At 44.4% G+C, this 27,001-nt stretch overlaps 1 protein-coding gene across 1 annotated transcript in view; it reads right to left on the bottom strand.

Moving 5' to 3' along the window:
- The window catches only part of LOC141129443 (kinetochore protein NDC80 homolog), a 46,303-nt gene that overhangs the window by 13,632 nt on the left and 5,670 nt on the right, over positions 1 to 27,001 (bottom strand). Inside the window, exons 3-10 of the mRNA XM_073617479.1 lie at positions 24,884 to 25,001; positions 22,685 to 22,857; positions 21,580 to 21,682; positions 20,912 to 20,998; positions 10,435 to 10,528; positions 9,125 to 9,231; positions 6,763 to 6,907; positions 932 to 1,137 (exon numbers count right to left, since the gene is read on the bottom strand). Of these exons, the coding sequence (XP_073473580.1) occupies positions 932 to 1,137; positions 6,763 to 6,907; positions 9,125 to 9,231; positions 10,435 to 10,528; positions 20,912 to 20,998; positions 21,580 to 21,682; positions 22,685 to 22,857; positions 24,884 to 25,001 (1,033 nt within the window). The remainder of the gene's footprint in view (positions 1 to 931; positions 1,138 to 6,762; positions 6,908 to 9,124; positions 9,232 to 10,434; positions 10,529 to 20,911; positions 20,999 to 21,579; positions 21,683 to 22,684; positions 22,858 to 24,883; positions 25,002 to 27,001) is intronic.

The following is a 27,001-nucleotide window of genomic DNA, read 5'->3' as shown; positions in this document are numbered from 1 at the left end:
GGCGGATCCTGACTTGGAAGTCGGGATGACACGCTGCCCCGACTGATGGCAGTGACGTCTGAAAACAAGTCACAGGAGTGCAAAACGCATTGCACTCCTGTGACCCATAGGAGAAGCCCAGCCTAAAAATCTCAGGCTGGACTTCTCCTTTAATGTTTCTCGCTCTGACTGCGATCACCATTTACATATGCATGCAGGGGTAAAGTATGTGTTCGCATTTGCGCGCAAGCACGTCCGGGGTGCTTACATTTTTTCTTAATTGTTAAATTTTATGCCAAAATTTATTTTTTTTTGTACTAACTTTATTGCCATCACAAGGGATGAACAACATCCCTTGTGACAGCATGGGCTGGGACAGGTCCTCTTTATAGAGAGATTTTGGGTCTATTAAACCCTAAAGCTCTCCTCGGGCCCCCCCATGCAGTCGATCAGACACGATTGGTCCGATTGGCTGCTTTCCTGGCCGCCAAATAAACAAAAGGGCAGGACCGGAAGTGACAAACTACTCGGGGGAGGGGAATGACATCAGTTCCTCTCGCTTTATAAAGGGCAGCCATTGCCGCATCACTTCCGGCCTCTGCAATGGGACAGTAGAGCCCGGAAGAGACGGGTTGTGGGAGGGGAGGGTAAGACCCCCGTTCCGCCACCCGCAGAAGTGATTAAGTGGCTAATTAGCCACTCAGATCACTTCTGCCTAAAAGAGATTCATTGAAAAGAATGATGCCAGGATGAAGCCGGTGGGTGTAGGCATCACTCCGGTATAACCACAAACCCGAGGACGTACAGGTGTGTACCTTGGGTGGGAAGTGGTTAATATGGAGGACACTTGAGGTGGCCTGTGGCTTTCCAGCTTTGTCTGGATGCTTCAAACTGAGATCTGACTGCAATGTACTGAAGTGAATTTGTAATCAAATACAATAAAGGTCATTACCGATTCTTTGAGCCTGGCGTATTTGAGCTCTTCGCCCCATAGAATCTGCTTAGCATCATCCAGCTCTTTGCTCAGTTTGCCGTGCGTCTCCTTCAGCTCATTCTCCTCGTATTTGATCCTCTCTATGTCGGCTACAGAGTATTTCTGGTGATCCAGGATGTTCTTCAGTCTCAGGTTCTCCTGCTTCATCGCTTCATACTCCAGCTCTGGAGAAGAGAGGAGACCATGTTAAAAAAAAAGTTAGATTCCTTCTGTCTCTACTTCTTGTATATTTGAAGGGTATCAGACAGAACAGGAAGTGAAGGGAAAAATTCCCTGACCGGGACACACACGGCAAAAAAGAAAAATACAATTCCAGTAAAGGGAATAAGGGTTAAAACTCTAGTTGTTTTTTAATAAGCAAGTATTAATAAGTCAATGGACTTATCAGCTGGCCAATTAGATTCACACCGTGTGCAGTCACTACACTGAGGTTACTCTCAACCGAATCAGGCCAGCCCTTAAAAAAAGGGGATCCAGAGTTGAAGATCACATGTACAAAGCCTAAAGGAGAGTACCACTAAAAAGGTCTAGGAGTCCAAAATCTTTTAAATATTGTCATTAGTTCATAATAATAATAATAATAATAAAAAAAAAAAAAAAAAAAAAAAAAACACTTAAACAGCCAATGCATTCTGGGGGCTCAAATGTGTCCCCTTTCTTAAAGACTCAGATAAGCTGATATACTAATCCTGGGTATACTTTTAAAAAACATTTAAAAAAGGATGCGGCTGACAGCAGAGGTCCGGTGCGCCCCTGTTCTCCGTTACAGGCCCAAATTTTTGCCTGAATTCGGACCTGAAACGGATCCAAAGACGCACAGGATTCCAGGAATTTAGCCAGTTTAACTCAAAGTGTGCCTGCACTTTTTACAAAGCAGAGCTATAGGCAAACCCCCCCCCCATTTTGGATAGATCAAGGGAGGGTTATAAAGCCTATCAGATTTTTTTTTTTTTTTTCGCAATCTTGGTCTCATTGCAAAGATTTCCTTTCACTTCCTGTCCCATAGCCAAACAGGAAGTGAGAGGAAATCCCTGCAAATAAAGAAAATTCCTTGGGGCCCCCCAGGTCACCAGAACTAGTGTCCCCATTACTTCTCTGGGGACAACCTAAAATTTATCATTGACAGTTTAAAAAAAAAAATCGCAAATGGTAAATAGGACAAATGGAGAGGCTGAATCTCCTTAATGGGGGCACAGACAGTAATAAAAACTGACAGGGGTTCTAAACCCTCACACTCTTTCCAAAACTAAAAGGAAAAAAAATAAAATAACACACAACATTTAGTTAACATTTAAGTCCAAGGAGGTGCATGGTATCTCCTGAACTTCTCCATTGATATCTGACAGGTTAATGGCTCTGCCAGGAGTATACATTGTCACATTGGGCAGTGAGAGATGAAAGGCACACAGAGCAGCTATGCCCTGCCCCTCTCCTCTGCTGCCCATTCAGAGAAGCCTTTGTATTTTTGAAGGCTTTCACATGATACAAAGGCTTTTGTGATTGGGCAGGAGGAGGGGAGAAGCAGGCATAGCAGCTGCACTAATGAGGAAGATGCTTATACCTGAAGCATCATCATCGGGTCCCTGGAAATACAGTGATAGCTGTGTTTTAAGAGTGCAATAAAACTGTCAGATGTAAATAATTGATAAGCCCAGTAGAGATCATGCACTTCCTTGGACTTAGCCCATAGCGGGTCTTCACTTTTTACAAAGGTGCTGAATTCCTGGAATGTAATGTTCATCCCGTATAAAATCCTTTATGACCATTTCTGAATCCTCCTAACTATTTTTTTTTTCCAATATTTTTATTGAAGATATTGCAGATTACAAAATGCAGACAACAAAGTGAGCAGTAATATACACTTGAAGCATATTGTTGACAATGTTATACAATCAAAGTGTGAGGGGGAATATGGAGTTTTAAAAACAACATATATAGGAACCAGAACATGAATCAAACTGTTGTATATAGAGGTGTACCAGAAAACTCATAGCAGTGGAACGTATTTAGGACTGAAATTTGGGCCCATGGCCCTCCTAATTAGGCCAGAGGCGATCTTTTACAGGTTACTTTGTGAGACCCGGTGTCTCGCCTTATCCTCATGCACCCCTAACGGGAACTAACTGTGCGTGAGTGAGGCTCGTAGTTTTTTTGACTCAAGTCTAGACCATGCCGGTCTCTTGGTTATGTTCCTCTTAGTATTAGTTCCTGATGTCACTATGGATAATCAATGTGACGTTTTTGAGAAAGTTCTGTTTATGGAGACATCTTATGAGTATGGGAGTGTGGGGAATGGCGGAAAGAGGGTGTTAGGGAAAAAAAAGGGGGGGGGGTAATCCAGGGCGGGTATAAGGTTTATTTATGAGACAATCTATACTGCCCCCCAGGTCAAGCTATGGGGAGATCGACATAATGGTATTATATTCTGTCATTGCTTTAAAGTGGAGCCAGCATGCCCATGTTTTATGAAATTTATTCGGGGTGTCTCGTGCTTGATGGATTAAATCTTCCATCTTGGCTATTTTCCCTACTCTACGGAGCCATTCAGACGTACTGGGGGGAGAGACAGATCGCTAGTGAGTGGGAATACAAAGTTTTGCCTCATTGATGAGGTGTAGGATAAGGGATTTTTTATAGGCCGATTGTGGTATTGACGTATGGTGTAGGAGATATTGGGCTGGTGTGAAATCTGGGGTATATGTGGTGATCTGTGATGTGAGACAGTGAACTTCGTTCCAGTAAGGTTGGATTAGGGGACATTCCTACCAGATGTGGATTAAAGAGCCGTGTTGCATCTCCAACAAAGTGAAGAGACACTGGGGTGGAATTTGTGAATTCTATCTGGGGTTCTATACCACCTGGAGTATATTTTATACCCGTTTTCTTGCGCGGAGACATTTAGGGAACCTTTATGAATGTGGGTGTAGATGTTTTGCCAGTCCTCTTGCGTAAGGTCTGTGGATAGGTCTCTCTCCCATTTTTGGCATGTCGCATCGTCAGTGGTAGGTGTCTCGGGAAACATTAAAGAATATATAATTGAGATTACGTATTTCTGAGGGTCGTGTCTGTTGCAAAGGGCTTCGAACGGAGTATGGTCTCTAAACCATTGAGATTGTGGATTTGAGTTTTGTAAAAAATGACGAATTTGAAGATACTTAAAGAAGGGGATGTCCGTGTCTGGGAGCAGGGCTGGGATGTTGAGGAAGGATACCAATTTGCCGTTATCGAAGAAGGATTCTGCTCTAACAGAACTTGAGGTAGATCCGTCATGTTCAGCAAGGAGCGGAATACCCGGGGGAAAATCCGGGTTTTGATTGAGCGGGGTCATTGGACCAGGAGGAGGCAATGTTCAGTTTTTTACAGACTGTGTGAAAAACCTTTATCGTGGGGCCTGTCAAAGGGTGTGATCTGATTTCCTGCGGAGCGTTGTTTGGGTTTATCCAGGGCAGGTGATGAATAGGTAGGGAGGAGAACGCCTCCTCAAGGTCTATCCATGCTTTGGTTTTGGAATGTAAGTGCCAGTCTACGATCCTAGCTAGGTGGCATGACCAATAATATTTTTGTACATCAGGGAGGCCAATGTCTCCTTTTAACTTTGGGGTCACTAATTTCCCCCATCTTACCCGTGCTTGATTGGCAGCCCAGATAAAGTTTAGACATAGTCTTTTATAGGTAGAAAAGAATGCTGGTGGCAGTTTAATCGGGATTGTTTGTAGTAAATAAAGAATTCTGGGGAGGATGTTCATTTTTACAATCGCCGCTCTCCCAAACCATGAGAAGGTACCTCTGTTCCAGTCCTGGAAGTCTTTCTGTAATGTTTTTAGAATGGGGGCAAAGTTTTTAGAACAAAGGTCACTTAGTTTAGATGGTAGCTGAATCCCTAGGTAAGTTATGGCGTTTGCGTCCCAACCAAACGGGAAATTGGTCTTGCATAAGGTCACTGTGGATTCTGGTAGGGATACATTAAGGGCCTTGGATTTGGTGAAGTTTATTTGAAGATTGGATAATTCTTTGAAGAGGGTGAAGTCTTTTAGTGGGTTGGGAAGTGTGATAATGGGGTCCGTGAGAAATAGTAGGACATCATCGGCGTACGCTGCAATTTTGTATTGTTTATTGGCTATATCTACTCCTTTGATGTCTTGGTTGGACCTAATCTTACGGAGTATGGGTTCCATCGAGAGTATAAATATAAGGGGGGATAGTGGGCATCCCTGTCTAGTTGCATTCGACACAGAGAAAGCGTCCGACAGGTGGCCGTTAACCCTGATTTTTGCAGTTGGGGACGAATATAGGGCTAGAATATATTGAAGCATGCGTTCCCTAAATCCTATTTTACGTAGGGCTTCCGTCATGTAGTCCCAGGCCACTCTGTCGAACGCCTTCTCTGCGTCGAGGGAAAGAAAAAAACCTGGAGTGTTGGAAGACGATAGCCAATGATGGATGTTGATGGCCTTTAGGGTATTCTCTCTGGCCTCTCGGCCTGGGACGAATCCCACTTGATCCAAAGAAATTAAAGAGGGGAGTAGAGGAAGTATGCGATTTGCTAAGATTTTAGCGTAGATTTTTACATCTACATTTATAAGTGACATAGGTCTGTAGTTGGAGACTATGCTGGTGTCTTTGCCCGGTTTCGGTATTACCACGATGTGGGATTCGAGGAGGTCACTACATTTGTCAGGTTGGTTATAAAGTGAATTGAAAGTTTTTAGGAACTGTGGTATAAGAGTTTCCATGAAGGTTTTGTAGTAACTGACGGATAATCCGTCTGGGCCGGGGCTTTTGCCCGGTTTCTTTTGTTTAAGGGCTTCAACGGTTTCTTCCTTTGTGAGGGGTTTGCGTCAGAAAGTCGTCTAATAGCTTTTTCCGGTCACTGTTCGGGTCGATCCGCTGTGGGGTATGTAGATTGTATAGGTTGGAGTAGAATTGTTTAAACTGTTTAGCTATACCGTTTGAGGACTCTATTTTGTGCCCCTGGGGGTCTGAGATATAATGTATGATTGAATTAGGTTTTTTAGTATGGAGTGCCCTAGCGAGCATTTTACCAGATTTGTTCCCAAATTCATAAAAAATTCTTTATGACAGGGCAAATTTGCGTCTGGTTGATTTCCCAATTTCCTCCAGGAGATCCTCTCTGGCTTTCAATAGCTCTCGGAGGGTTTGTTCTGCTAGCGATTGCTTGTGCTTCCTTTCCAGAGAGTGAACTCTGTTCGATAAATGGATATAAGTGCTTGTCTGGCTTTGCGTTGCTGTGCCTAACTATTTTTAATACCTGAGTCTGAAGGGGGGGGGGGGGGGGAGACATTTGGGCCCCAAAATCAAACTGGCTGCTTTATGTTCTCTTGTGTGTATGTATATGAGATAGAGACCTTGGAATGTAAGCTCCTTGGGGGCAGGGACTGATGTGAACGTACAATATGCAACATGTACAAGGCCTGCATATAAACCTTAGATTGTAAGCTTCTTGAGGGTAGGGACTGATGTGAATGTACAATGTATATGTAAAGCGCTGCATAAATTGGCGGCACTATATAAGTACCTGAAATAAAAAAAATAAATGCCTCTAATAAAGACAAACCAAAGAATATACAGTATAACTATAATATACCAGCATGGCACATGTAAAATGTGATGTCACATGGCAAACTGCTTTCAGCTAAACTTTACAACAACAAGAGGCAGAATCAGAAAGTGGAATCGGATGCTGAAGAGAATTAACCCCAATGACCAGTCTTGTTATATCTGATTGGTTGTTCTGTGTTGCTCAGGCAGGATTCTGCACATGCACTCACCTGTGGCCTCCAGCTCCTCACTGATGCTGCTGACACGCTGGTCCAGCAACGCAGAATGAGACTCCATCTCGGTCAGGTAATTCTGATATTTCTGGATGTCGGTCTGCAGGGAGGCCTTCAGTTTCCTCATGGAGGCCAATCGGTCCTGAAAAAGCAAAATAAATCCGATCAACACAGATCAAACCACCGGTATCCACGTGAGACGTACCACGGGGGCGCTACTTCCAACTACTGTCCTATATATAAGGATCCCCCTTCCAACTACTGTCCTATATAAGGATGCCCCTTCCAACTACTGTCCTATATAAGGATGCCCCTTCCAACTACTGTCCTATATAAGGATGCATATAAAAGTCGCGCTAGAAACTGAGGGTGACAACAGGAGGTGTCAAAAAAGTCTCATACAAATATGAGGGTGAGTGGTGGTCACTGAGTGAATAAAATATAATAAAAAAATTTTGTGCTTGTCAATGTAATTATGCACTGTAAAAATAAACAAATAAATCTGAAAATGGCAATTAGTTGATGGGACACAGATATTGATTACTATGTCCGAAAAGAATAATCAATAATAAGTGACACAATCACAGATGAAGATCTCAAATATCAGAAAGAGTGATAATGTGACAAATCTATGGAAACTAAACCATAATTTATATAAAAAAACAATATACAGATGAAGAAAAATAAACCCAAAAAAAGTCCATAACTCAAATGAAAAAGTAATAATTAAAGTCCATCCATGCTAGATGACATGCATGAAACCAAGTTTGTCTCCAAGTGCTCTGTGAATAATGGAACACAAACTTGCTGTGATGACAGTAGAGTGCGCAGATAGACCTCCACCTCTTAATAAAAATGCTGCCTCTTACCAGATGGGATTGGTCTCTTACTAACAGGAGACCTAAAGGGCGGATGGCTGCAACCCCAGCCAGTGATCTTTAAAACAGGCGCTTGGCGTCCAAATCCAGGGACTCTCTCCAACTCACATCAGCATAAATGGAAATATCCCCATGTAAAAAACAAAGTGCTCCACATAGCATAAAATCCAACGTTTTATTGAGTGTAAAAATAAAGGTTGCACTTACAAAACCATTGTAGTTAGAAAGCGTATATGCGAAAGCCGGCCGGCTCCAAGGTAACCCGTGTCTTCCTGTTGTGACGAAACGACGTAGGGAGGAGGAGCTAGGTCCCGACGACGCCGCTATTCACATACCCGGAAGACACGAGTTACCTTGGAGCCGGCCGGCTTTCGCATATACGCTTTCTAACTACAATGGTTTTGTAAGTGCAACCTTTATTTTTACACTCAATAAAACGTTGGATTTTATGCTATGTGGAGCACTTTGTTTTTTACATGGGGATATTTCCATTTATGCTGATGTGAGTTGGAGAGAGTCCCTGGATTTGGACGCCAAGCGCCTGTTTTAAAGATCACTGGCTGGGGTTGCAGCCATCCGCCCTTTAGGTCTCCTGTTAGTAAGAGACCAATCCCATCTGGTAAGAGGCAGCATTTTTATTAAGAGGTGGAGGTCTATCTGCGCACTCTACTGTCATCACAGCAAGTTTGTGTTCCATTATTCACAGAGCACTTGGAGACAAACTTGGTTTCATGCATGTCATCTAGCATGGATGGACTTTAATTATTACTTTTTCATTTGAGTTATGGACTTTTTTTGGGTTTATTTTTCTTCATCTCTATATTGTTTTTTTATATAAATTATGGTTTAGTTTCCATAGATTTGTCACATTATCACTCTTTCTGATATTTGAGATATTCATCTGTCAGTGATTGTGTCACTTATTATTGATTATTCTTTTCGGACATAGTAATCAATATCTGTGTCCCATCAACTAATTGCCATTTTCAGATTTATTTGTTTATTTTTACAGTGCATAATTACATTGACAAGCACAAAATTTTTTTATTATATTTTATTCACTCAGTGACCACCACTCACCCTCATATTTGTATGAGACTTTTTTGACACCTCCTGTTGTCACCCTCAGTTTCTAGCGCGACTTTTTGATTTTTATATGATTTATGGTTTACTACTTTTTAGTCGCAGCTTATGCCAATTAGTGTAAGCGCAGTATTTATTTTCACCTATATAAGGATGCCCCCTCTGGAGAGATTCAAAGATACACATTCTGCATAACCACACCATCTGTTATGCAAAGTCACATTTGCATTATAGTCAGTCCAACTATATTGGGGAGGGGGGGAGGGGATTTCTTGTCTTTCCCTGGAAGCTACAAAAGACTGCTGCACAACAGGAATCCACTGCCAAGCCAGGTTAGAGCTGGCCCTCAATCTGCCCATCCTAAGATATGGAATTGCACCCAGAAGACCGGCACTTACCGGCTCTCGCTCCTTTTCTCTCTCCAGCTTCTCGATTTCTTCCGCCAAGCTCCGAGTCTCCGCCTGCAGTGACTCCAGGTGACACTCGTCCACAGCATACAGCGCCTCTGAAGAAGATACAGCTGCCAGTCAGAAGCCCGAATGCACAGTTCAAAAGTCACATATTGGAGGCCACATTCATACCCGAGAGTCATGTTTTTGAGGTTTTTTTTGGGTGTTTTGTTGCTCGTTTTTAAAGCATTTTTTTAAATTTTTATTTTTTTTTTTAATTAGCCAATAATTTTGCCGTTTGTTTGTTTTTTCATCCAGTTTTATTATATATATATATATATATATATATATATTTTTTTTTTTTTTTTTTTTCATTTAGTTAGGGTTAGCTGTAGGGGGTTAATTTAGGTCTGTTACTTATTTCTTTTGTTAGGGTTAAAGTGTTACTAAACCCACAACAGTAAAATCAGTCTGTATATGCAGTAAAGCATGCTTGTTATACTCACTGTGGAACCTAAGGGGTTAGTCCTTTGAATTGTGTAAAAAAGACGTTTGATACACCTCTTCTGATCCCCCCCCCCCCCCTTCCTCCACTGTCTCCAATATATTTCCTGATATTTACAGAGCTAGTGGACAGGCTGCACATGCTCAATTGGTGTGTACTGCTAGAGAGTGTTTTTTTCTTGGGAGAGTGCATGTGATCAGCACAGGGCCAATTATGTTAGGGGTAAATTTATTAATTATTCTTATTAGGTTTGTTTTGGTTGGGTGGGGGGATGTTAGAGGTTAATTTATTATTTAAAATTTATTGATCACATTATGTTTGATGTAATTATTACATTTGAGCAGAAAACTGCTCAAAAATGTGCGTTTGTCAAGTCCAAATTTCAATTTAGTTTTAGCCATTTTAGTCAACTAAAATCTCCAGTACATTTTAGTCGACTAAAATCGGAAGGGTTTAGTTAAATTGTAATGTATTATTTAAGCATTCCTCTAGCATTTCCAAACTCATGATATACTCCTGGAGTTAAAATTTAACATGTATTGGGATGGGGAAGTAAAAGGGAGTAAGGGAGCGCACAGGGCAGAGAATTGGATGGTCGGGGGGGGGGCTATTATTTTACACAGTGCTAGGCACTGCTACCTTGCTGGGAGGGCAAAAATGCACCACATGGTTTGCAGGGCATTGTTCAGGATTTTTTTCTTCCTGAGTATTTTGGAGCTTCGAGCTACGATACACCGGGGTGTGAATGGGGTCTGAGGGACGTCAGCTAGCAGACAGACTGAGTTTAGAAGAACAGTTCGGGAACACCACTTACTGAGTTTGGCGCACACCTCTGCGTCCGCTTCCTCGTATGTGTCACTGCCCTCCATAAACTGATCATAGCACTTCACAGTGTAGTCCAGGAACACCTACAACCACACAAAAGAAGATTACAGACCTGACCCCGGATAGGTTTGCATTTAAAAAGAGATCCTGTAACCAGACCATTCATTTCAACAAAAGACAAGTGCATTTACCCCATTTTAGGCATGTTATGTACCGGTATAATCCTCCCTTGTGTAGACATCCAAAAGCTCTGAGACTGCTGCCGAGTGCCGCCATCTTGGATGTGATGTCAGCAGCCTTAGCTATCACTCAACTGACACTCTATGGTATTTTTCTTTGCGCCACCCTTGGAAGCTACGTAAAATGTTATGTAGGAAGGTGAAGGCCGGAGGAGCTGGGGCAGCTTAAAAAGCAATTATACCTACCCAGAAGAGGAGAGGGTTATGATATGCAAGGAGGGGGTGTACTAGGAAATTAACTATCCTGGAATATTCACATTTTCTAGCAAGTTTAAAAGGACATTGTGAGCAAATGAAAACCATTTTAAGTTGGTGACAGGGCCTCCTAAAGCAGAGCAAAATTAGTTTGGAGAAGTTGAAGAATAAACAGATGAAGATGCAAGAAGAAGAAATTGGACCAGTGGAGTGAGCCCTCTTTGACCAGAGATATGAGAGAGACAGAAGGACACATGACCCAACTATGACCAGAGGTATGGGGGACAGAAGGACACATGACCCATCTATGACCAGAGGTATGGGGGACAGAAGGACACATGACCCATCTATGACCAGAGGTATGGGGGACAGAAGGACACATGACCCATCTATGACCAGAGGTATGGGGGACAGTAGGACACATGACCCATCTATGACCAGAGGTATGAGGGACAGACGGACCCATGACCCATCTATGACCAGAGGTATGAGGGACAGAAGGACCCATGACCCATCTATGACCAGAGGTATGAGGGACGGAAGGACACGTGACCCATCTATGACCAGAGGTATGAGGGACGGAAGGACACGTGACCCATCTATGACCAGAGGTATGAGGGACAGACAGACACATGACCCATCTATGACCAGAGGTATGAGGGACAGGAGGACACATGACCCACCTATGACCAGAGGTTAGAATGAGAGGACACATGACCCATCTATGACCAGAGGTATGAAGGACAGAAGGACACGTGACCCATCTATGACCAGAGGTATGAAGGACAGAAGGACACATGACCCATCTATCACCAGAGGTATGAGGGACAGAAGGACACGTGACCCACCTATGACCAGAGGTATGAGGGACAGAAGGACACATGACCCACCTATGACCAGAGGTATGAGGGACACGTGACCCATCTATGACCAGAGGTATGAGGGACAGAAGGACACGTGACCCATCTATGACCAGAGGTATGAAGGACAGAAGGACACATGACCCATCTATCACCAGAGGTATGAGGGACAGAAGGACACGTGACCCATCTATGACCAGAGGTATTGTGAAGGAATGTGATGTAGATAATAATAATAGTAATCTGAAAATGTCTATTTTCTTATGTGCATACATATTTTTCTCCTTACTCATTATATAAGTATACAGATTTGCTCTGTTCCTATATTTTCTCAAAATGGCGTGTACCCCCTACCTCCCACACACAGAAGAACGCGGAACTGGAGATAAGAACAAAGAGAGCCAAACCTCGTTATGAAAATTATCCATCTTCTTTTCTATCTTGACCAATGAGATGTACCTATTAGACTGACATAGCAATGACGTATTTGTGTGTATAAAACATTAACACCGCCTTGAATAAATTAGAAGTGTAATGCCGCGTACACACGGTCGGACTTTTCGTCTACAAAAGTCCGACAGCCTGTCCGACAGACTTCCGACGTACCTTCGGCGGACTTGCGGCAGACTTTCTTACGAACGGACTTGCCTACACACGACCACACAAAAGTCCGACGGATTCGTACGTGATGACGTACACCGGACTAAAATAAGGAAGTTCATAGCCAGTAGCCAATAGCTGCCCTAGCATGGGTTTTTGTCCGTCGGACTAGCACACAGACGAGCGGATTTCGGGGTCCGTCGTACTTACGACGTAAAGATTTGAAGCATGTTTCAAATCTAAAGTCCGTCGGATTTGAGGCTAAAAAAGTCCGTTGAAAGTCCGGAGAAGCCCACACACGATCGGATTACCAGCCAGCTTTAGTCCGTCAGCGTCCGTTGGACTTTTGTAGACGAAAAGTCCGACCGTGTGTACGCGGCATAACAGTAACGAAACTGAGCGTGTCTCAGTGTGTTTACTTTTATATGCATGCATATCACCACTTTCAAAATTAGAGACAGCAGCAGATAACCTTGAGCTCGATTGGAGCTCTTAAATCATTACCATAACAGATGGTGCCGAAAACCCGGGATCTCAGGCTACGGTCGAAGTTATACCGCGACAAGCATTCGGGCGTTAACTGATTAATGAGAGTGGGGTTTGCGCAGCCCTAACAGTACCGGTGAGTTGATTGATATTCTTACCACTGTACGACTCTCTTATCTTTCGGTTGACGGCTGGATTCTGTCGGTATGCTGAGACTGTTTTAGAGGCAGGTATTTCCTCGCCTGAGGTTGTTTTAACGAACCTGCCGATGGGTTTCTGCTGACTGTATTTGTTCACTGTCTGCCATTCTTTGGGCTACGAAACTCAGCAGTCTAAAAGTGCTACATGCGTGAATGTATGGTCTCATCTCCAGACGAGCTGTCGGCCTCTGGGATGAGATAGTTTCCTTGTAGCAGTCGTTTATAGACGGGTGTACTCTAGGTTCAAGGAACCTTTGAGGGTTATCTCAGCTGCTGGCTTTGCAGTCTGAAAGCGTTACAGAGGACTCACCCCAAGAAGAGTTGTCGGCCTCTTGGTGTAGAGCTGTAGAAAAAACGTCTATAAACGGGTTTATTTTTTGCAGGGTGGTCTGCCCTTACGGTTATCTTAGCCTGCTGAGGCTTTACGGTTCAGAGAGTGGCAGGTGTAATGTCCTGTCCTGAGTGTATCTGTGGTCTATTGTTTGCTATACATGAGAGGGGGTGGGGACTGGTGAAAGTCAGAGAAGGAGGCTACCCGAAGGATCTGTTGGGTCGCGGGCCGTAGCTCCTCACTACCCCTGATGTGTTTGTTCTTGTTCTGAGATTAACTGTACATTAGTCTTATGTGCCCACACCGAAGGAATTTGCTGATAAGAACGCTGAGAAAAATATTAACTCCTTGGTTGTATGTATTCCCCTCTCAAGCCGTTAGCCGAGAAACAGAAAGTGATATTGTAATGAAAGTGATATTGTAAAGAAGGAGAGAAGAAGATGTTGAAATAGTTAACAAAGTTGAAAGAAGTGACGAAAGTTATGTTGCAGAAGAAACAGGGAGAAAAATCCTGTGTGATAAAGAAAATTGGATAAAGGAAGTTAAGAAAGATGGCGATTGTATTATGTATGTATAGCTGATGATATGTTGGAACTTTAAACAAAGGAGGGGAGGGACAGCACTGCCCTCCGTCTAACAACCACTCCTTTCTCACCACCCAAGCACAACCCACTGTGACAACTCAGCCCGGCGGCCATCTTAGTGCACCCATGCCTTCACTTTCTACCCAGTCCAGTGCACTTCCTGCCGGCGGCCATCTTGGTACACCCAGTAAGCTTAAACAGCCTGTACCCAGCCCTCGCTGTTTTAAACCAAGATGGTTCATACCACACACCTGTCTTCCCCAATACGGGAGCATCACATTCCCAGGCCGGATATGTTAATGATGAAGAAGCATCTGAGTGGGAAGCCCGACAGCAGGCAGCAAGGCCACCCACTGATTTAACCCCCAATCCGGCTCCAGACTCTCAGTTCCGAGAGGATCTCAAACACATGCTGGCAACCGTAAAGAACAGTGCCTCTTGTCAGCCCCCGCCCCAACAACAGTCTCGGTTACCAGAAGGGGCACCAGTGATGTATGTCGCTTTTACTCTATCACAAGCAGCGGCCTTAGTGACAAGTCTGCCTGACCCAGAGAAGCAGCCAATTCCTTTCTACCACAGGATAGTGCAGATACAAGAAACTTACTCAGCTGCCTGGAGAGACTTGATCAGCCTATGCCAAATCAAAGCAGGATATGTCTTTTGGCCAGTCATGCAGATGGCCTTCAATGATGCCTGCCTGACAAGTGCCACTTCCTACACCTCAGGCGTGGAGTTCTGTGCACAACTCCACGACTGGGCAAAGGAGAAGTTGACGGATCAGAAGACCACAATCCAAGATATTACCCAAGATAAAGAGGAGTCTGTGAAGAAGTATCATGCTAGACTCATAAAGGCACACACACACATGTTATCAACTGCTTTTGTTTCAGGGCTCAGAGAGGATATCAGAAAAGGCCTGATGGTGGCCCGCCCTGAATACCGTTCAATGAAAATGTCTGATTTATTGTTGGTGGCCAGAGGTATAGAAAATCAAAAAGGTAAAAAACCAACGCCCCTCATGGTAACCCATGATGAAGATCCCGCCTACACTAGTCCACCACCACTGCTCAATACCAGGGAAAGGATCACCTGTTACAACTGTGGGAAACGGGGTCACATAAGGAAAGAATGCAGAGCCCCAAGATGTCCCAGACGAAAAACCTACCACTTTCCTCATTGACAGGGGTGCAGCCAAAAGTGTGTTGAGAGCGGTGAACCTGCCTAATAATTCTTTCCTTTCCACTTCCTGATTTGCTTGCCAGATTTGTGGTGTCCTCTACATGTCCCTTGAATCTACTAGGAGCTGATGTGTTGTCCAGACTACAGGCCTCAATCAGGACACGCCTGAAGGGGGGTGAAGTTACATACTCCCCTATCTTTAGAAGACTCATCTGCTTTGTGTTCTCTGCCTCTCCTGATGACACTTAATGAAGAAAAAAACTTCAAGTTCAATACTGCAGGAAGTATTTGACAGAATCCCTGCGTGCCTATGGTCCACAGGACCGGGAGACAACGGTAACTTAAAGGTGCCACCAGTTTCAGTCAAGCTAAAAGAGGGCGCTTCATTGCCCCGGAAACCACAATAACCCCAAGAAGAGAATCCTAAAAAGAGAACCAGGTACCTACTGTGGATGCCTTTGACTGCAAAATACCTCACAGAGGTGGACCTTACAAACGTTTTCTTCAGTGTCCACCCTCACCCCTTCTGCTGGTACCTTTTCGCATTCATCCACGGAAAGAAACGGCAACATACCTAAACAGTTGTGCCACAAGGGGCACAGAACTTTCCAAGCCAGTTTGCAAAAGCTATGGCTATCATCCTTGACACATGACAAAAGGAACACCCGGAAGTGATTCTCTTCCAACATGTTGATGACCTTCTCCTTTGTGCAGCTGACTTACCCCCTGTTGAAGTCACCTCAGAAAGCCTGTTGTGCTATCTTGCCAACCAGGGCTGCAAAGTCTCAAAGCCCAAATTGCAGTGGTGCTCAACACCTGTCATTTTCCTTGGACACCGTTTGTCCCATGGGACACGACACCCCACTGAAGACAGGGTGCAAGTAATCTCTGACACCCCACTGCCACAAGGTCAGAAATCCCTTCATGCCTTCCTTGGACTAATTTCCTAGTGCAGAGCATGGATTCCAGAAGCCTTCCTACTGATGCTCTGCAATCAGACCCTTCCAGATGTCTCCTGAAGAAATATCTAAAGTTTGAAACCCTTGAGTGCGCCACCCCCGGCGCTAGGGCTCCCAGCCTACGACAAAACGCTCAAGCTCTTTGTATCCGAACGTCTGGGACATGCTGCAGGTGTACTCACCCAATCACACGGCATCAGCCTACGCCCCATAGGATATTATTCCTGTCGGCTGGATGCGGTAGCAAGAGGAGGCCTATTGTGTCTGCGAGCTGGATTTGCTACACAAGCTTTGCTTGACAAAACTTTGAACTTGGTCCTCGGACACTGCCTCGTTCTGCTTGTTCCCCATGACGTTGTTGCCATATTCAACCAAGATCCAGCCGAAACACTTGTCCACTACCAGACACTTGAGACTCCTGTGTTCCCTCCTACTAGACAGCATTACTCTATTAAGTTGTCAAGCACTGAACCCTACCACCCTTCTTCCACTTCTCGAGGGGGGAAAGGAGGAGGAGGAGTAGAGTCTTGACTTGTCACCCCCGTGACCGCACAGGACACGCGGTCACCACTGAAAACACTGTTCTACAAGCTGAAGCCTTAACACCGGTGATGTCTACACAGGAGGCAGAGCTATAAGCACTTACTACAGCACGTAAATGGGCAGAGGGAAAAAGAGCCAACATTCATGGACTCAAGATATGCTTTCAGCATTGCCCATGATTATGGTGTTATCTAGGACAGAGGATTCCTGATGGCTGCAGGAACACCTGTGAAAACTTGATTGATGCCTTGCTTCTCCCAACCCAAGTGACTATTCTGAGTAAAAGCACACGACAAAATGAACTCAAAAGAAGCTTAAGGCAATCATCGAGCCAATACAGCTGCCAAACAGACAGCTGGTGGTCCGCGGGAAGTGGACAGCAGGGTGGTAGAAGAAGACCACCCCGTGCTTACCTTACAGACTTTCCCAGTGGACAGAGTTTATCTAAAAGAACTACAGGAAACAGCAAGTCCGGATAAGAAGGAAAGCTGGAAACGGAGAGGAACAACTCTCAGAAATGGACTATTCGAGTGCAACAAGAAGCCTTGTCTACCCAGGAGTATGTACCCAGCCGTGGTGCAATGGGCACATGGAGCTGCCCACTTGACAAAGACTTTTATGAACTCTCTTATCAACAAGTGTTGCACCAAGAGTTACTCCACTGACCGACAGCTTCTGCAGATCATGCATTATCTGCACCAAATGTAACCCAGAATGCACAGAAGAAGCACCTGGCAAAAGCCCTATACCCCATTCCAGAGGATGCAAATTGATCATTCTCAAGTGCCAAGAAGTGGCAGATTCGAATACGCCCTAGTGGAAGTGGTCATGACTGCCAGGACCACAGCTAAGAAATTACTGAGTGAGATAGTATGTAGATTTGGGGTCCCAGAGGTGATATTGAGAGATCAGGGACCAGCCCTAACAACAACCCTTACTAAAGAGATTTGGGCAGCACTGGGGGTTCAGTTGGCACTACACATCCCATACCACCCTCAAAGTAGCGGGAAGGTAGAAAGGATGAATGGGACACTAAAAACAGGATGTTAAAGATGGCCCAATAGACTAACATCAGTTGGCCCATTGCCCTGTTCAGTGTCAGACACACCCCCAGGGGAAACATGCCCTATCCCCTTATGAAATTTTGTTTGGTTCAGCTCCCAGACTTGGTTGTTACTTTCCACAACAGTTACAGTTACAGTCTGATGTGTTGACTAATTATGTAACCACATTATCACGAGAATTAACCTGAATGCATGTCCAGGTGTTTTCTTCCATTCCAGATCCTGAATTAGATGCAGGACCACACCAACTACTGTCTGGAGATCCTTGAGCCAAGTTATGATGGTCCATTCCAAGTTTTGGTGACCACAGCCCCCTCAGTCAAGTTGGCCAGGAAGAACACCTGAATGCACGCTTATCACTGCAGGAGAGCGTGTTTTCGGGTGCTGCATATCCTTTTTCTGTTTGATCTAGGGGGGAGGGGCCCAGGAGGTGGCCATCACAAAAATGATAACATAATTACGTTTTGGTGTAACTCTTCAGGTACACATGTGACCACCTTTACCTTAGATTACTGTGACATAGTACCTTGTCCGTTTGACCCTTCATGGTGATGCCATTGGTACAGTGATATCCCTGACGGTAAGGACATATATGTATGCCACACAGACAGTTACTGGGGACAGAGTTGTGGTTTCTGTGGGGGCCAGTGGGTTGGAACACAGGGCCAGAATGGGCGACCACAGAGTGCATTAGACAAAAAAGATGAAAATAGAAAGCCCCCATATCCTAACCAAAGATATCCCTGATACATACACTGACCCAGCACACAGTCAGAGGAGGAAGCGAGCAGCTCTCTCCGGAAGCTTTGATCCTCATGTATACATACATGTCATAGGGGTTACAAGGGGGGTCCCTGATGAGTTTAAAGGCAGGGATCAGGTAAAAGCTGGTTTTGAGTCTTTGATCCCCATAACAACTGTCAGCAAGAATGTAGATTGGATTAACTACATGTCATGGTTATGCAATAGAGTTTGTCGATCAGCATACCTGTCTCCATGTGTTCATCTCTAGAGACCAGCTGACCCTCACCTGACTGCTTTTGTAACCTCCCCTCTAAGCATGGCCCCACCCCAGGCCCCATCAGGGAACCCTATATTAACCTGTGCACTGCAAGCCAGCAGTGCTGATCAACCACTGTGTGTTAGCCTCTGTGTGTACTTGCTATGTTTCCCTCATCTGATTTCTGTTACCGACTTTGGCCTGTTCCCGGCCATCCCTGTTTGCCTGTGACCCTGATGTTCCAGCCAGCTCCCTCCTTCCTCATCTCCTGTAGTCTACCGTGAGCGTGAGCTGTGAGACCCTGGGGACCGCGACCTGGAGCCAGACTGCAGCGCAGTCCATCCTCACCACTAGAGGCTCTGGTGAACACCTGCTGGCTCTTAGACTCCGCGCCCTGGGGAATCTATGTTCTAGCTCCCAGTGGGATCTGTGTCAGTGATCCAGTAAACCTGCTTCCTGAACCTCCCAGGGTACAATCCGCAGCAGTCAGTGCTAGGGTCCACTACCTTGCGGTGCATTCCTGATCCCAACGGTGTGCATCTGTCATCCAGCCTCTAGGTGACCTGACACTACACATATTATAACCAACAGAGATTTGTAAATTACACTAAAGACGCCCTCCAGGGAATTGCTGACCAGCTAGCCCCCACTTCCTACATGACATTCCAGGACCTGATGGCCTTAGACATGGTGTTAGCCGAGAAGGGGGGTGTCTGTAAAATGATAGAAAAAACAGGAACTTGCTGCACATACATTCCTGATAATACTGGCCCAAATGGTAAGGTTACTTTAGCTATAAAGAAATTAGAAGATCTGTCACTGGAGTTGAAGAAGAACTCAGGTATCACAGACCCATGGGATCAATATTTTAGCTGGATGAGTGGGTGGCAGAAGGTGTTCGCCCAGATACGGGTAACGGTATTAATAATCCTGGTCCTTTTAGCCCTGATTATATGCTGTATTCTACCTTTTGTAAAAAAGTTAATGAGCAAGGCTGTAGACAATAGCACACCTACATTTCTCCACCAAGAAGAAGAGGACCTCCTTATGATGGAAGATGACAAACCCTTCACTCCTCTACAATCACTCCCTGTCCATAATCTCACAATCCTATAGGGTTATAGGGATAGATAGCGCCTGACTGCACCTCTCCAGCTGTATCGAGGAGGGAAGTGAACAGTTGCTGCCCAATTCTATATACAGCCTAAAAGAGTTGCTGAGGAGAAGGGCCAGGCTAAAAAGTAGGACCTTTAGTATTAGGGACAGAAAAGAGAAAATAGTCATTTTAGGGGGGATTGTGAAGGAATGTGATGTAGATAATAATAATAGTAATCTGAAAATGTCTATTTTCTTATGTGCATACATATTTTTCTCCTTACTCATTATATAAGTATACAGATTTGCTCTGTTCCTATATTTTCTCAAAATGGCGTGTACCCCCTACCTCCCACACACAGAAGAACGCGGAACTGGAGATAAGAACAAAGAGAGCCAAACCTCGTTATGAAAATTATCCATCTTCTTTTCTATCTTGACCAATGAGATGTACCTATTAGACTGACATAGCAATGACGTATTTGTGTGTATAAAACATTAACACCGCCTTGAATAAATTAGAAGTGTAACAGTAACGAAACTGAGCGTGTCTCAGTGTGTTTACTTTTATATGCATGCATATCACCACTTTCAAAATTAGAGACAGCAGCAGATAACCTTGAGCTCGATTGGAGCTCTTAAATCATTACCATAACAGTATGAGGGACAGAAGGACACATGACCCACCAATGACCAGAGGTATGAGGGACACGTGACCCATCTATGACCAGAGGTATGAGGGACAGAAGGACACGTGTCCCATCTATGACCAGAGGTATGAGGGACAGAAGGACACGTGACCCATCTATGACCAGAGGTATGAGGGACAGAAGGACACATGACCCACCTATGACCAGAGGTATGAGGGACAGAAGGACACATGACCCACCTATGACCAGAGGTATGAGGGACAGAAGGACACGTGACTGCTCTATCACCAGAGATATAAGGGACAGAAGGACACATGACCCATCTATGACCAGAGGTTAGAGGGACAGAAGGACATGTGACTGCTCTATGACAGAGGTATAAAGGGTTCACATGACCCCTGTACGACCAGAGGAGATCGGAGGAACACATGACCCTTGTATGGTCATAGATATGGGATAAAAGGGACAAAGGTGACCGTACCTGATTGAAGTCAATTCCATTCTCACTTTGTGCACCTAACTGAGGCTCCTCGAACACATGATTCTCCTGCTGTATTGCACACATCAGCTGATGAAGAAAAAAAAAAACAAAACACACAGATTTAAAATTTCAGCAAACTGACATAAGAAAAGTCTTCACATATTAATTGCAGCACACTATTTACATCATGTGATTTGTGTGATCAATGTATCCATGACCAGAGATCCCAAGGTACAGAGCCACTCGGATTGTGTTTGCAGTAACAAAGTTCACAGAAAGAGTGTAACATTAACAACAGGCACTGGGTATATAACGGTCTACCACTTTGCCATTTAAAGACGCAACACATGTGCGGCGGCAAAAGGGTGGGCTTTAACACCTGCACAAAGGGGTCACTGGGCAGCCTAGGTTTCTGTGCTGAAAGCGCAATCACTGTGTATTTCCAGCACAGAGACTGAGCTGTCAAAGACAACTCTTGGTGCCTGCCAACGATCAGTAGCTGGCGTGACCAGCTACCAATCATGAAACCACTTGGACAGCCAATCACATTGGTCACATGATCTCCAACCCCTCCCTCCGCCCTGGGCATTAAGAACTTTTTAAAGGGACACCAGGGAGGGTGAGAAGGGGGTTAAAGAAAATTCAGTAGCCATATTGAAAGTTGTTACCTTAACGCAGTCTATTAGCCAGACTAGAGCTGCCACAATCTGTGGCCAAGTGTGGGGGGCTCCGACTGTGTACATGGAGCTTTTTGAAAGGACAAAGGGGTACCTGAGGAAGAGAAAACAAAATAATGTAATTTAAAAAAAATACATACCAGCTGCTACATTTCTAGGAAGACGAGGGGTGGAGGAGCTAGGCCAGCACAGACAGTATTTACACAATCCCAGAAGTAACTTACACATTCCCAGCAGTAATAAAAGGCCAATTCTGTATTGAAGAGCGATTACCCTATTAGATTATAAGCTCTCAGGAGCAGGGCTCTCATAACCTTGTATTGTAACTGTACGGTCTCTCTTTATAATGTAATGTGCAGCACAAACTGTTTATAATTATTATAATACAGGATTTATATTGTGTCAACAATATCAAAGTCAAAACTCCCACAACAATACAATAGAAGATATTATACAGAAGGGCTCCATTTGTATTGCTATCAGTAGTCTTGAATCTGTCCACTGCCATCCCTCACCAGGGACCATTCTAAAGCACTAAGCACTGTCTGCAATGATCGGAAAGCCTGCACCACTGTATAGAGCAGAGATACGTACTGGCATTTCTAGAGATTACTGCCTTCTAGTGGTAGATTGTGGTATTCTAAAATCAAATTATTCACAGGTTTCATTCTATTGCATCTCCTAATAGAAGAGGATTATTACTCATTTCAGAATAGTGGGAGGAGCCATGGAAATCATTTCTTTATCCCCCAAAAGCCAGATGCACATCCAGAACTGGGGCTGTATATTGCAAATATAAAACCATTTTAGACTGCATACAGCTGTTCCAGGCTTTTTTGGCCATCATTATTGCAGTGTATGGAAACCACGGCTTCTTTAGAGTAATACTTGGGACTCAAGACAGTGTCAGTGACCATACTGGCGAGAAGGGACTAAAGCAATCAAAAAGCCCTCCAAAGAACAGAAGGTATTCCCACGTCTCATTCCATCATATATCCTAAAATTTTAAGACAAATTATTCCTCATTTTAGGACAGTGGGCGGAGGACTCCAGGCTTTTCCCTGTCAGCAGGTCATGTCGGAGGAGACGCACTCACCCCAGGTCTTTGAATACACGGGGAATCTCCTCCTCAAACTTGGTGCCCGGGATTTCATAGTTCGGGCAGATGAAGCTGTAGATGAAGGTGAAGATCTTCAGAAAATCTTTGGTTGAAGGACCTTGTAGTGATTTCACGGTGAGGGTCTGGGAGTAGCTGTTCTCATTTAGAAACTGCGGGAGAAGCAGACAATAAGAAGCTGGTTGGTTTTAATCTGTGTGTACATATACACATTATTTAATATATTATATATGGTTTTGGTAAATCTGAAGAAAATCTAATAGTGTGTATGGGGTCTAAGACTGTGATGCCATTAAAGTTTATGTGCGTGTAAAGCAGGCGTCCTAATACTTTTGGATATAGATCTATATATAGATCTATATCCAAAAGTATTAGGACGCCTGCCTTACACGCACATGAACTTTAATGGCATCACAGTCTTAGACCCCATACACACTATTAGATTTTCTTCAGATTTACCAAAACCATATAATAAGAGGTCAAACCTTAAGAGTTTCAATTTGTATGCAGTCAGGCAGGCCCTTACACTACATGGTTTTGGTAAATCTGAAGACAAAAATCTGCAGAAAACCTAATAGTGTGTGGGGCCTAAGTCCGTAGGGTTCAATATTGAGTTGGCCCACCCTTTGCAGCTATAACAGCTTCAACTCTTCTGGGAAGGCTGTCCACAAGGTTTAGGAGTGTGTCTATGGGAATGTTTGACCATTCTTCCAGAAGAGCATTTGTGAGGTCAGGCACTGATGTTGGACAAGAAGGCCTGGCTTGCAGTCTCCCCTTTCATTCATCCCAAAGATGTTCTATCAGGTTGAGGTCAGGACTCTGTGCAGGCCAGTCAAGTTCCTCCACCCCAAACTCGCTCATCCATGTCTTTAAGGACCTTGCTTTGTGCACTAGTGTGCAGTCATGTTGGAACAGGAAGGGGCCATCCCCAAACTGTTCCCACAAAGTTGGGGGCATGAAATTGTCCAAAATGTCTTGGTGTGCTGACGCCTTCACTGGAACTAAGGGGCCAAACCCGACCCCTGAAAAACACCCCCACACCATAATCCCCCCCTCCACCAAATGATTTGGACCAGTGCACAAAGCAAGGTCCATAAAGACATGGATGAGGCAGTTTGGGGTGGAGGAACTTGACTGGCCTGCACAGAGTCCTGACCTCACCCCGATAGAACATCTTTGGGTTGAATTAGAGTGGAGATTGCGAGTCAAGCCTTCTCATCCAACATCAGTGTCTGACCTCACAAATGCACTTCTGGAAGAATGGTCAAACATTCCCATAGACAAACTCCTAAACCTTGTGGACAGCCTTCCCAGAAGAGTTGAAGCTGTTATAGCTGCAAAGGGTGGGCCAACTCAATATTGAACCCTACGGAGACTGGGATGCCATTAAAAGTCATGTGCGTGTAAAGGCAGGCATCCTAATACTTTTGGTAATAGAGTGTGTGGGTGTATATATATTTTTTTTAATTCTTTAAAGTTTTTTTAATGCAATGAAAATGACAAAAATGGGAGCACCATATCTTTGGGGAAACCCCCGCAATCTGCTTATGGTGACATCACTGGGTCTCTGTGCAAGGCCGGCAGATCATGGCTGGTGGGAGGGGCTGGCAGAGTGCTGAAGACATCCCAGCACCCGGCCTCAGTACTCCTCCCACTGATGCAAGCAGTGGGCGGGCTCTTAGGTCCTCTTTTACAATTCAACATTAAAACAGTCAGATGGATTTAAAAACACTGAATGTCACTATATAAGCTCCATTTAGTGGTTAAAATAAGTGTGAAATGCAAGACTCCGGTGGGTGTAACAAGATGTCCGCTTGCCGCCTTCTTACTGTATCCTTACTATGAATGAGTGCGGGGTGTAGCAAGATGGCGGCGGCAACGAAACGTCACTTCCGTTACAAATTCTGACAGGTTGCCAAATCTGACGAAACACCGGCATTAGACAGCTCTGAACCCGGAAGTGCTCAGAGCCGAGTGCTTCTGTGTTCATACTACCGAACGGAGAACAGCGCACAGATCTCCCGCTACTCTCCATCCAACACCCATCATGGAGGTCCTGGACTACATACAACGGTGGCGGTATTAGAGTTAACAAGGCAGGGCTCTATGATCCCATCTATTACAACACTGAACATTCTACCTGCAGGCTCAACTTATCAATACAAAGACAAGGCACACCTCGCACAGCTGCCGGATGCACTGCTGGATGAAGGATTTGTCATGGAGGGGTCTGGGATCCTTTATCTTCTCAGAGCCTCCGAAAGCCCCATACTGGCTGTTCCTGTTTCCACTGGCCCTGGAGAAATAGAACACGGTCAGATCAAAACTGTCACAAACATTGGCTCCTGCCTGAGTCCCCCACCCGCCCCTCTTTACATGTAGATGTTACTCCATGTGACATCACCAACAGGCATGGAAGTCCTTGCATTGGCAGCTGCTGGCAGTGGGCAGAACAGTGGCACACCTGGAATGCAGCACCAGGTTCCTCGTTTTAAATCCCAACCAGGACACTACCTGCATGGGGTTTGCATGTTCTCCCTGTCCTTGCATGGGGTTCCTCCCACACTCCAAAGACATGCTGGGAGGTTAATTGCCTCCTGTCTAAATCTGCCCTAATATGTGTATGTGAGATAGAAACATTACTTCATAAGCTCCAGAGGGAAGGCACTGGTTTGTAAGTACAATATGTAAAGTGCTGTGTACATTGTTGGCTCTATACAAATCCCTAGAATTACTAAAGAACCAACCACTCGCAATATACTGAGGACGGGCGGCCTGTACAGACACAGCTGTAGGTTGCTGACCTGGATTAGACACAGCGGGATTCTGTCAGCAGGTTCCAGCCAATGATTCCGCTGATCGGCTGTGTCAAAAAACGCAGGGTTCTGTACAGAGGGAACAATCTGCTTCTTCCTTCTTCCTGCTTTGAAAACTGTTGTTATTTAGTAAAACAGTTAACCCTAGATGGTAAACTGGTTGTAAAGCCTAAACATTTTTTAACTTAATGCATTCCTACCAGGTCTCGCTGGCTTTGCTGGGACACCGGGAGCCATTGGCTCCCAGTGCTGTCAATCAAAGCCAGCGACGAGGGGGTGGGGCCAAATCCCACTGTCTGTCAATGGACACAACAGCGGGGCTCCGGAGCGAGAACGCATTAGTGACACAACAACCTTTGCGTCAACAGAAAAGCATTAGTGATGCAAAAAAAAAAAAATTATATTATATATATATATATATATATATATATATATATATATATATATATATATGTGCACTCAAATACAAGGTCAATATATATTTGGACACAGGCACAATTTTAGTTTTTTTCCAGGTATTTACCAAAATATTCAAGCTATAGTTATATAACGGATATGGGCTGAAAGTGCACACCTCTCAGGTTTAATTTGAGGGTATGTACATCCAAATCGGAGGAAGGGTTTAGGAATTACATCTCTTAAGAATAGCAACCCCCCCCCCCCTTTCAAGGGACCAAAAGTAATTGAACCAAAGGCTGTGTCATGGCCCGGTGTGAGCTACTCCTTCGTTATGTCTCCATCAATTAAGCAGGTAAAAGGTCTGGAGTTGATTCTAAGTGCGGTATTTGCATTTGGAAACTATTGCTGTGAACCTACATCATGCGTTCAAAAGAACTGTCCATGCAAGTGAAACAGGCCATTGTAAGGCTTCAAAAATTAAACAAATCCATCAGAGAGATAGCAGCAACATTAGGAGTGGCCAAATCAAAAGTTTGGTACATTCTGAGAATAGAAGAATGCACTGGTAAGCTCAGCAACATAAAATGGCCTGGACATCCACGGAAGACAACAGTGGTGGATGATCACGGAATCCTCTCCATGTTAAAGAAAAACCCATTCACAACATCCAGACAAGTGAAGGACACTCTCCAGGAGGTGGTGTATCATTGTCAAAGTCTACAATCAAGAAAAGACTTCACGAGAGCAAATACAGAGGGTTCACCACAAGGTGCAAACCATTCATAAGCCTGAAGAATAGAAAAGCTAGAATAGACTTTGCCAAAAAACATCTAAAAAAATTCAGACCAGTTCTTAGTTTCATCCGTTCGAAGAATGCTTTTCCAGATTAATCTGTACCAGAATGACGGGAAGAAAAAAATAAAAAATAAAAAAAGTGTGGAGAAGGCTTGGAACAGCTCATGACCCAAAGCACACAACGTCATCTGTGGTCACATGGTAGAGCTTGCAGTGTGATGGCATGGGCATGCATGGCTTCCAGTGGCACTGGGTCATTGGTGTTTATTGATGATGTGACAGAAGA

This window comes from Aquarana catesbeiana, linkage group LG02 (genome assembly GCF_042186555.1).
Source record: "Aquarana catesbeiana isolate 2022-GZ linkage group LG02, ASM4218655v1, whole genome shotgun sequence".
NCBI lineage: Eukaryota > Metazoa > Chordata > Amphibia > Anura > Ranidae > Aquarana > Aquarana catesbeiana.
This window is presented reverse-complemented; position numbering and strand designations above follow the sequence as displayed.